The sequence below is a fragment of the Equus asinus genome, chromosome 6 (assembly GCF_041296235.1).
Source record: "Equus asinus isolate D_3611 breed Donkey chromosome 6, EquAss-T2T_v2, whole genome shotgun sequence".
Classification (NCBI taxonomy): Eukaryota; Metazoa; Chordata; class Mammalia; order Perissodactyla; family Equidae; genus Equus; species Equus asinus.
This window is the reverse complement of record NC_091795.1, coordinates 51,390,600-51,402,917: the sequence shown is the minus strand read 5'-3', so window position 1 is coordinate 51,402,917 and position 12,318 is coordinate 51,390,600. Positions and strand designations below refer to the sequence as shown.

At 35.6% G+C, this 12,318-nt stretch overlaps 1 protein-coding gene across 2 annotated transcripts in view; it reads left to right on the top strand.

The window, feature by feature from the left end:
* REL (REL proto-oncogene, NF-kB subunit) overlaps positions 1 to 12,318 on the top strand; it is a 34,513-nt gene that overhangs the window by 15,382 nt on the left and 6,813 nt on the right. For both annotated transcript variants that reach the window (XM_014839318.3, XM_014839317.3), the window contains exon 4: positions 2,101 to 2,192. In XM_014839318.3, the coding sequence (XP_014694804.1) occupies positions 2,101 to 2,192 (92 nt within the window). The remainder of the gene's footprint in view (positions 1 to 2,100; positions 2,193 to 12,318) is intronic.

Sequence of the window (12,318 nt, the reverse complement as noted above, 5' to 3'; positions counted from 1 at the left end):
CTGCTAAATTGCTTAATACCTATCTGCTTCACTAGACTACTGGTCTGCAAACTATTTTTGTAGAGGGCCAGATAGTACGTATTTTAGGTTTTGTGGGTGTTATGGTCTCTGCTGCAACTGCTCAGCTCTGCTGTAGTAGCACAAAAGCACCCGTAGACAATATGTAAACAAGGCAATTTGTCTGTGTTCCAATAAAACTTGGTTTACAAAAATAGGTAGTAGGCTGGATTTGAACCATGGACTGTAGTTTCTCAACCTCTCCACTAGACTGTAAGCCCTGTGTGAGGAGGCATGTATATCCCCATTACTTTCCAGAGTTTCTGGTACAAAGTAGGAACCCCAAAACTTGTTGAGTGATTATGAACGAATGAATAATTGATTCATATAGTCTCTATGATCCTTGGTTTCCTCATGTCAGAATTTCAAAAATCCCCACTACTTCTAATATTCTGTGAATAGCAGTCAAATGTGGTTATTCAGATGAAACAGAATTGAGTAAGGTGTATTAAAATGAAGAATTCTTTAAAATCTTTTGTCAAAGAAAAAGTGAGAACCAAAGTAAGAATCTTTCAAAGAAGTGGAATAGTTTTGAGGAAGAGATTATAGTTTCAGGGTTTCAAGAAAGGATTACGAATTTAAGATTTATTGTTTAATTATTGTAGGCAGAGGAAGGAAATGTCAAAGATATTTTAGGCTAACAAAATCACAAGTGTAGTGAATGTGAAGAGCGTGAAGGTAAGACAGCGTGAGCGTGGAGAGGGGCAAATAAGGCAGGCAGCCTCCTGTTGCAAAGTGCCATGTGAAGTCTGAATAAATAGTGATGTTTTTATAACCAAGTTTTGCTTCCTTATTCACACCCACCCAACTTTAATGATGTCATGGTTTTTCCATGTGGGAACAAGTATGACTGGTGGTGGTAGGGGAGTTCCCCCCACCATCATCTGTACTACACATATGCAAATTAGTAATATTTGTAGCTATTGAGAAGTTTTCCATAAATGACATTTTGAAACTTTTGTTAAATATTATTGTTAGTATTAAACATCTTTCTAATTTAAAAAACATGTCAGTGCTTTCTTATGATGAATCATTATTATAACTTTATATAATATGGCCTGAAACATATTCCCCTGCTACTGGCAGTGAAGTCAGGGCTCAGAAATTAAGTGTGTGTGGAGTGGAGTGGATCAGGTGTCAGAGGACCAGCGGGCACTGTAGCAAACTGAAGAGCCCTGTGTAAATGGGGCTGCAGGTGCTCAGCTCCAGCCAGGCGTTTGTTTGCCAGCTTACTGTTGCCAGACCTTTAAAATGTTCAAGAGAAGGCAGAACTCCAGATGTTTATATGCAATTACCCGATTTTTAATTGTTGGTAGTCTGTGCACATTTTTTTTAAATGTAGGCAACACTTTTATGGGCTCAGCTAAACATACCTGTGGGCTTCAGCCTGTAGACATCTTTTTACAACTTTTGATTTACATTATCGAATATACAGATTTTGTTGATTTGATTATGAATTTGGGAGGTGAATTTTAGCTTTGATGTTGCTTTCCTGTTAATCTTCATCTACTTTGGTATACCTGATATAGGCAAATTATTTAGGTATAATTGTAACATATTGTATGTAAAATGATACAGTATTTACTGTTTCTCTTTTAACAGTTCTCTTAGGAATATAGCCCCACTTTTTTTGCCCTCACATCTTTATCATAGCAATTGTAAATGTATTTCATGCTTTAATATCTCCATCTGACAGTATGATGACTTCACTGTTGGATATATCTTGATTTTTGCAGTATTCTTTTTTTTTTTTTTTTTTTAAAGATTTTATTTTTTCCTTTTTCTCCCCAAAGCCCCCCGGTACATAGTTGTGTATTCTTCGTTGTGGGTTCTTCTAGTTGTGGCATGTGGGACGCTGCCTCAGCGTGGTCTGATGAGCAGTGCCATGTCCGCGCCCAGGATTCGAACCAGCGGAGCGCGCGAACTTAACCACTCGGCCACGGGGCCAGCCCCGATTTTTGCAGTATTCTTTAGTAAAACCTCATTTATGTGTCCTTGGGTTTAACTATAACGAAGTTTGAAAGTTCTCTGTTTTCCTTCTAGTTTTCAAAATTTGGGCATTCGATGTGTAAAGAAAAAAGAAGTAAAAGAAGCTATTGTTGCAAGAATAAGGGCAGGAATCAATCCTTTCAATGGTAAGTATGTTTGATATAATCATTTCTATTATTTGGATGTTGACTTATTTGTGTAAGTGATTTCTATTTGTATCTTGAACCTATATTTTAAAAGCTATCTTAAGTTCTGTGTTCACTTTTCTTTTTGTTGACTTATACCTGTATCTGAGGACTGAAATATATTTAAAATCTTTCACAGTGTTGAAAAAACATTCTTATGCCAACAAGGCTTTCTGGTATCAGTGGAAAGTGTCATTGTTTTCTATAAGAAAATTCTCTCAAAAATGCTTTGATTCTCATTCAATGTGGCCATTTGCCACTCCAGCTGACAGTGTACACTCCCCTTTCTGAAGGTTGAATAGGCACTGTGGTTATAAGGTATTGGACTGCGTTTAACTCAAGGACATACTCAACAGCGAAGCTTAAATTAATCCCACTGTGGAAGAAGTATAGAAATAGTAGAAGCTATACAAAATGTTTTCAAAGTTTGTTTGTGTATGTGGCTAGATATTTACTGTTTAGTGGGTTTTGTTGGGGGTGACACTGTCTGGAGTAGCACAGCACTGTATGTTGTTTGAGTAGGTAAGTGACTCCCAGGCTAAGTGGTGGCATCCTACACTACAGTAGTCTCCATTGTAGTCTTCTGCAGCCACTTAAATATGCATAATTCAGGAACTGAGCGACTGTAAAATTTGCAAAGAATAGATTTCGTCATCATATTTGGCATCCTTATATTGTTGGTTTGTGTTTTTCCTGGATGTATAAAAATAATTTCAGAGATATGATAATTTAAGAAATATGTTCATAGACAAGTACTGTGTTTTTATGAACCATAAGATCTGCATCTCTTTTCTCTGTCTTTATTTTTCATACAATTTAGTATAATGCTGAAAGCAAAAGTACCCTTCTTCCCCTTCAGTCTTACTCATCAGAGGACACTACTGTTAAGTTTGATGTGTATTTTTCTAGAATTTCCTTTATATATGTATAGTCATATATATTTTTATATAAATGAAGTCATTCCTACTCTGTTGCTTCCTTTTTTCACTCAGGAGTATATCTTAAACATCTTTCCCTGTAAGTAGTTATATAAATCTATTTTACTGTTTGAGAGAATATTCTGTTGTTTGGGTATTTTCATTTTATTAAAAAAGCTCCATTGAATTTATACTTTGAGCTCTTGTGTGATTATTTCCTTAGGATAAATTTTCGAAACTGGAAAATTTTTGGGTCAAGGGTGTGCTCATTTAAAATTTTGATTCATTGCTAAAGTATAAGGCCACCTTTTTAAATTAAAGAGGCTGTCTAAGTCTAGGTGCAGTATGAAACGGGTAATGTAGTCTAAAACAGAAGATTATGAATAATAGCTACTATTTATTAAGTACTTTTTGTATGTCAAAGAGTAAATGTTAAGTGCTTTACAATGTACACTATTTTAGTTAATCATTACAACAAGAGTGCTTTACAGAAGAGAAAACTAAAGCTTTGGTTATGTAACTTTCCCGTCATATAGCAATTACAAGTGGCGGAGCTGGAATTCAAATCCAGATCTCCTGACTCCAGTGGAAAGGGGATTAAAAAGGAAGGTGCAGGAGTGGAGGAGCAGATGCATCATCTGTGGAGATTTTTTGTCCTTTTTTTAGCAGTTCAGCCAGGCATGATGTTAATAACAAACACTCATATAGCACTTAGAATAGTTCCTAGTACATGATAAGTGCTTTGCATATTTTACTTCATTTAATTCTTATAGCAACCTATGAAGGAGGAACTATTATCTCCATTTTATAAATAAGGAAATGAAGGCGTAGAAAAGTTAAGTAATTTGCTCAAGGTCGTATAGCTGGTAAGCAGTGGAGCTAGAATTTGAACACAGGTAGCCTGGCTCCCAGGCTCCTTGTCTTATCTCTGCTATGCTACCTACATGAATAGAGACTTGGGGAAAGAACAAGCCTGCCAGTTGATTCTTCGCAGTAGTTGTGTTTTCTGTTGTTTAGTTTCTTATTTTTTGGTTTTTTTCTTTTTAACATCCATTCCTTTCTCTAGACCTTCTGCTGTCTCCCTAGTTTAAGAATTTACCATTTCATAATTTGAGTTGTAATTTTCCCCTCATTAGAATAATCGTAGAACAGTGCTTTAGCACGTTATTGTGATTAAAAAGTTGCAGTGATTCCTTGAATAATTTAAAAGTTAAATGGCCCTGAGTCGAAAGTCTTCCATGTGTAGCTCTAGCGTGTCTTTCCTGCCTTTTCTTCTTTTCTCCTCTTCATGAACCCTTCGCTATGCCAGAAGAACTCTCTCTCAGTCCATCTTCTCCATTCTTCTCACTATCATCCTAGGAATGTAAGCTTACATCATTTTTAACCCAAGCTATTGTTGATAGCCTCTAAACTTGTGTTCCTGCCTCTGTTCTTGATCACTCTCCAAGCAGTTTATTTATACAGTCTGCATCCAGAAGAATCCTTCTAAAACCAGGGTGAATCATTTCAGAACTCTGCTTGTCATCCTCCAGTGGTTTCAAATAATCCTCAGCAGCGGGTTTCAATTTGAGTGTATGTAGGAATCTCTTTCTACTTGTTAAAAATGTAGATTCCAGGCCATATTCCTACTAATTTGATAGGTCTTGTGTGGAGTGTGGGACTCTGCAGTTTAAGAAACCTCTAGATCCATGTTTCTTAACTTACTCGACTGTGATTCACAGTAGGAAATAGATTTCCTTTGTTCAGTACATACACACGCACACATACACACACAGATAAAAATATTCTTACTACATGCAGTATGCTCTCTATTTCATTCCTCCCAACTCCATTTTTTGTTTTTTAAGAAGATGCTTATCCAACCCACTAAATTAACCTTCTGACCACTGGATCCCAAACTACAAGTTGAAAATTTCTACCCTAGATGATTCTGGTGCAGGTGATCCATGGCTCATACTTTGAGAAATTCTCCTCTGCTAGCTGGATTCAACTTCTCAAGCATGGCATTCAAAGCTCTTCTCAATCTGATCCTTGTTTTCCACTCCGGCTTCCCCTCCAGCTTTCATCCTCTGCCTCAACTTCTGCACTTCCTTCGCCTAACACTCAGTGTACACATGCACACTTTGTTTCTGAGCTTTTTGCCATTCTGAACTATTTGTCATGTTAGAAGAGCCATATCCTTTCTCACTCCTTTGGCTTTATATATGCAGTTCCCTTGCATGGAATGCCCTGATCTGCTTTGTGAATTCTTCCTGCTTGGCCTTCACGTTTAAGTTTAAGGGTCACCTCTTTCAAGCTTTCCGGGACCTTCCCAGACGGAGCGAGCTATTCCGTCTGTTTTCCCAAAGTGCTGCATATTTTTAGTGTGGTTTGCTATAACTTTGTGTACGTGTTTCTTCACTAAATCTTGAGATTCTGAAGGGCAGGGACTGTCTTCTGTGCGTCTCTGGCACCTGGTCCAGTGTCTGGCAAATGGTGTAGAGGTTTAATTAAAATTTGTTGAAAGAATAAGTGAATAAGTGAGTGAATGAACATGCCTTGTTTGTACTTGCCTACCAAAAATACTCAAGTTGTTTTCCCTACCTGAAATGCCCTGAAAGCTGTTTCTGTTCTCTCAAGCCCAAGCTAATACCCTCCTCGTTATACCATTCACTCAGCAATTGATTGTGAAAATTTTGTGACATCTCTTGGATCATTTAATTTTTCAGCAGTTGTCCTTTGAGGTGAATGTCATGCTCATTGTGGTCAGGGTCTGCGATGGAACTTTATATTTCACTTCAGCATCTAAACAATGTTTGTGTATTACTGTTATATTAAATACCTCTCTTTATAACTAAGTGCCTTGAGGTAATGAGTTTCCTACCTGGATACAGTAGGTTATTTATCTTAACTACTTATGCATTCATTCCTTCAACAGATTTTTACCTCATTTAATCCTTATAGTCCTAGATTGTTCTTGGTGCTTGGGAGAAGTCAGTGAACAAAACAGAAATTCCTGCCTTTGAAGAGCTTATATACTAGAGAGAGACCAACAATTAACAAATTAAATAAGTGTATTATATAATTTATTAGACGACCAAAAGTACTAAGGGAAAAAAACAGCAATGTAAGGGGCCAGGAATCTATAATTAGGAAGACAGGTTATAAATTTAAATAGGATGGTTAGAGTACGTCTCATTCTCTGTTCTGATACAGTATTCATAATAGAAATAATATTTTATTGATTTCCTAGAATATTGAAATAAAACCTAAAATGTGCGTTTCTAATACTAAGCAAAACAAAGTATATCCCCTTGAAAAAACTCAGAACACTAAAAGCTAATTAAAATAACCTGAACTCAACTGTAGAATTATCCTTTCTTTGGTTGTTTATTTTATGTTATTTTCAAGATATACTAGTTTAAATTCTACCTCTTAGATAGGAATTTGTCAGAGCCAAACTGACACTTTTTTGTAGATGTATCACTTACCAGGAAAATTCGACTGGTAAAGAATTATAAGAGCATAGCTGACTTTGTTTTTCTGATATATATGATAGATAGAAACAATGGAATTGGAAGTGTTTAGCAGAATAGGATCTACAAATTCTGGTCTATAGACTGATGCTATCTCATTGTGACAGTCTGCTCTGTAAAGATCAAATATCACGTGAAAATACAAAGACTACTAAAAATTATTCTTACTTTGCACAGGATTATTTTGTGTACTACATTATCTAATATGTTTTAAGGCCAGTCCTTATCTTTCTACATTGGTTCTTTAAAACAGGAACTGTCTCTTGCAAATAAGGATATACAGCAACCATGGAGTGTTAAACTTGACAAGGCTTCGTGTAAAATATTGTTCAGATTATCTGCTATGCACTAAAAGTCTAAATTGAGGGAGGAATTTAATTAAGGGCTCCAATGTCAAATTTTAACAGTGTCCACTTAGCTGGAACCAAAAAAATAGCAGTTAGGTTTCATAAAGTACCCTTACTGCAAAAGCAGAAAAAAAATTTAATTGTTTTATCATTTTCCAGCTATGTATTTAATACGTGTAAGGAATTCTAGTATTTAGTGATTAAAACCCGTAGGATTTTAGGGGCCAACCCAGTGGTGCAGCAGTTAAGTTTGCTGCCGCTTTGGCAGCCTGGGGTTCACTGATTCAGATCCCGGGTGGGGACCTGCCCACCGCTTATCAAGCCATGCTGTGGCAGATGTCCCACATATAAAGTAGAGGAAGATGGGTATGGATGTTAGCTCAGGGCCAGTCTTCCTCAGCAAAAAAGAGGAACATTGGCAGCAGATGTCAGCTCAGAGCTAGTCCTCCTCAAAAAAAAAAAAAAAAACCCATAGCATTTTGGCAATAAAGAATGTGTAGTTCAGTTCTATTAGACATTTTAATTTTTTTACATGTACAGGGGACATTGACTTATGAGAGCACAAAGACTGTTTTGCAGTTGAGTTTGATGGATTATTTTATACTGGTAGTCTGAAAGGGAGTACAGTTTAAAAAGACAAGTAGTCTCTAATACAGATTCTCATCTCTAAAGTCCGGTAATACGAGAAAGTAAGAGCCTTTCCTTACGATTTAAAGCTTAAAAAGCAAGAAGAAAAAAAGGCTCTTGTGTACTTCATTATCCTTTTTTCACTACAGTCACTTTAATTTTTCAAGCCTTCTTTAATTACCCCAAGCAGAATTTAGGGCACTTCTTTTTTGTTTTTTTGGTGAGGAAGATTGTCCCTGAGCTAACATCTGTTGCCAGTCTTCCTCTTTTTGTTCAAGGAAGATTGTCGCTGAGCTGACATCTGTGACAGTCTTCCTCTATTTTATGTGGGATGCTGCCACAGCATGGTTTGACAAGCAATGCTAGGTCCACGCCCGGGATCCAAACCTGTGAACCCTGGGCCATTGAATAGAGTGCATCAACTTAACCTCTATGTTACTGGGCCGGCCCCCAGGCCACTTCTTTTATGCCTTCAGTACTCCTTGAACACACTCTCATTATAATGCTTTTCATGTTATGTTATATAATTTTAGTTTATATACCTGTTTCTCATCCAGACACTAATCTCACTAAGGGGAGGTACTGTCTTTTCATATGTGTATTCCGCAGTTATTTTAGTGTGTAGCACATGATAGAAGCTCAATAAATACGTTGAAAGAATGACTAAATTAACAATAGACTGCTATTTACCTTTTTCCTGGCACATAAGCACCTAAATATTAGCTTTTATTATACCTATGGGATAATCCATATGTTTTAAGTAACAGAAATTAAATGAATTATAACTAAACTTTATATCTTTTCTTAAATGAGACATAGCTCTTAAAGTTTTTAATCTACATATTGTGTATTATTGCCCTATTTGCTTTTATTTCAGTAATATTTAACAGTATTAGAATTTTAGAAATGTTACATCTCTAGAGCTAGTAGTTGTAATTGATTTAAAAATTTTAACCCCTACTTTCAGAAGAAATATATCATGATAGAATTTTTATTACACACACATTGCTCTTTGGATTAAGAAGTGATATTTACTTCTAAAGATACATTAAGGAGAACAGTTGTTACCTTGTATTCTTTTGATCACGCATAAAGGAAATTTTAAACTAGTTTAAGAGAAAGTCAAGAGAATTTGATTGGTCTCATGCTTCCTTTTGCTGGATTTTGGATATGTTAAAACAGTACCATTTTCCACATTGCAGAATAAAATGTTACGTTTTGTATTATAGAATGATATGTATATTAAAAAGACTACAGCAGGCATTATCCTAAATGGAGGAAACATCAGAAGCATTCCCTTTGAAGTTAGGAGTGAGAAAATGATGTGTAATTATTGGAAACTGTTATTTACAGAGAAAATTCAAGGATATACAAATAGATTATTAAAATAATAGGTTTAAAAAGGTGAATGGATGTAAAATTAATACGCAAAGTCAGTTGCATTTCTGTACATCATCTGCAGATAATTAAAGGAAATACTGTCAGACAATATAATCCAAGAAATAATGATCAAGATTTCTTTAGGGAAAATTATAAAATTTTTTGAAGACATAACAGAATACCTAAACAGATAGAGAGGCATATCATGTTCTCTAATATCAATATTATAAAGGTGGCATTTTTTCCCAAACTGATGTACAGATTCAGTGCAATTCCAAGCAAATTACAAACAGAGTTTTTCATTGGATATCATGAGGTGGTTCTGAACAGGAAAAGGAGGATTCTTTATAGAAGAGGAACAGTGGTGAGAAACTGACCTTATCAGATATTAGAATTTAGTATCTGTGCTGCCGAAGCGAGCTCAGATATTAGGGTTTATTATGAAGAAGTGCTAATTAAGATAGTGTAGTATTGGGATAACGATAGACAGGTTGACCAGTGGAGTAGAATTGAGAGCCCAGAGACAGACCTAAGAAGGTTTGGGACTTTAGTTATGACAGAAGTAGCATGTCAGATCAAGAAAAAGGGAGGGAATGTTTGATAAATGAAGCTGGAGAAAAATGGTAAAGTCGGATTCTCTGCCTCTCGCCATATACAAAATTCGGCTGAAATTGGTTTTAACTATTTTAATGTAAATCAACACTTTAAAAACTCATGGTAGAAAATATTGGTAAGCAGAGTTTAGTCCTTGGTGTATAGAAAGACAGGACACGAAGTGTTTTCTATAAAGTTGTTGATGAATTTGATCGTATTCTTAATTTTCAGTTTATTGTATTTTTCAGTTCCAGAATTTGGTTTATTTTCTAGTTGTTGCAGGTTCTCTACTAAATTCTCAATCTTGTCTTTTAACTCCTTGAATTCATTAAGTATAGTTATTTTAAATCACGTGTCTGAAAACTTCACTATATGGATCCTTTGTGGTGTCTTTCTATAGCCTGTTGTTTTTCTTTTCTTTTAAAAAAATCGCTTTATTTTGTCTCCTGATATGCCTGCTTATTTAAAATAGAATAACAGTCATTGTATGTGAAAAATTGTAAAGATTTTAAGCCCAGGATGTTGGTATCTCCCTTCAGGAGATTTTCTTGTGTTGGGTGGCTAGTGACACTAGCAATCCCATCACCGAGGATCAGTGGATGGTTCAGGTAATTTGAAGCTGGGCTTTTGTCCCCGTGAGGTCTGTTCTTTCTTCAGTTCCCCCTTACTCCTAGGGTATAGCTCCTGCCGGGCCCCAGTCAAAAAGCGTTGGGCATTGATTAGATCCTCCATCCTTAGCAGACCCTGAGTTCCTCTGTTTTTCCCCTGTAGTCTATTGAGAGTTCATCTCAACTTCTCATCCTCTTAGCCACCTCTTACAGAGTTATATCCTTTTATAATAACTGATAATCTAGTATATAAATTGTTTTTCTGAGTTCTGTGAGCCATTCTAGCAAATTATCAAACCTGAGGAGTGGGTGATGGGAACCCCCTGATTTGTTGCCAGTCAGCAGATGACTGCAAGGTGACAACCTGGACTTGCAATTGGTACCTTAATTGGAGGGGTGGGGAGCAGTCTTGTGGGATTGAGCCCTTACTTGTGGGCTCTTTGCTAACCCCAGGTAGTTAGTGTCAGAATTGAGTTAAATTGTAGGTCACCAAGTTGGTATCCTGAGTTGGAGAATTGCTGTGTGTGGGAAAATGCATGCACATCTGCTATCAGAAGTGTTGGTGACTAGAGGGAAAGACAGATGTTTTTCTTAGTTTCCTCTTCCCACCAAAACAAAATTTCCTTGATCTTCTTCCCAGTTGATTCCCTCTCCCTCCTCTGGCCCCAGTCAACTATTAATTTACTTTCTGTCATCATCGATTAGTCTTTTCTAGAATTTCATATAAATGAAAGCATATAGTATATATTTGATATCTAGTTCCTTTTGCTCAGCATACTGTTTTTGAGATATATCCATGTTAGGGTATATATCCTTAGTTTGTTCTTTTTTGTTGTATGGCTATCACAGTTCATCCATTCACAGAGTTTTGTTTGTAAACTTATCAGGAGCACTTAGCTACTAATTTTGTGTGTGTGTGTGTATTGATTAGTCATCTTTGGAATTGAGAAACATTATCTTGAACTCTATAATGCTGTAAAAAGTTGATTTTGAAGAAATAGACCTCATTGCCTACGTAATTGTGCCAGTAGAGGATGCTGCTGTGGTACGGATGTTCATATCACAACATTTTAACCTTTTAGTTGTATAGATATGTTCCTATAGACTCCTTCAATTGCTAGACTTACAAATGCTGAAAATAGGGTAATTTTAAATGTTGTGATAGCACTGAGACTGTGAATGTAGTTTAAATAAAAAGTCAAAATAACATTGTCTTTTTTTTGGTTATTGCCTATAAGACTAAAGGATTTGGGTTTTGACTATGTTTTCAAATTTAGTATTTCAAATTTTAATACTTTTTGAAAAATAAAAATTTTCATATAATTTAATATGTGTATTTCATGCTTTTTAAAAATATGACTGTTATTTACGATTTATTGCTACAGCTTATGGTGTTCTTTGAAAAGGCAGTAGTATTTTCCTTTGGAACTGGATTTCTTCTCAAATATCAACTTAACAAACTGTCATTATATTATATTTTGTCATGAAGAATGGGTTTTTATATTTTTTCAGAACTGCAGATTTTTCCTGCTATAGGATTTGTTTGTTTTTAAAGCAAACCTAATTTGCATATAAAATTTTTTATGGAAACAAACTGCCTTTCATCATCTAGTATCCTCTTAGTATTTAATCTCTAAAATATTGATCTAAATTTTAGTAGATATTCCTGTGTATGTCACTTTTATACAAAACATGTAAAATTTTCTGATAGAGTTCAATTCTTATTAAGAGCATAGGCTCTGGATTCAGTGACCTGAGTTTGAATTCCTACTCTCCCAGTTCTTAGCTGTGGAACTTTGGACAAGTAATTTCATCTCTTTAAAATCAGTTCCTCATCTGTAAAAGGGAGATGATAGTAGTCAAGTACAGATTTAGGAGATAATTTACAGAGTCCTTAACAAAATGACTGGACTAAATACGTATTTGTTGAATTAATGAATTAATACCTATTCTCTGTTGTGTATAACCTGCAATCATTTTTGTAAAAATTTGATTTGTTGTTAATGTCAGTTTGGATTCTGCTCTCAAGTCCAGATGGCTGGGATAGTTACTTCCTGATCATGGCCATAACTTACTGAATATTGTTAGTGACTACATGA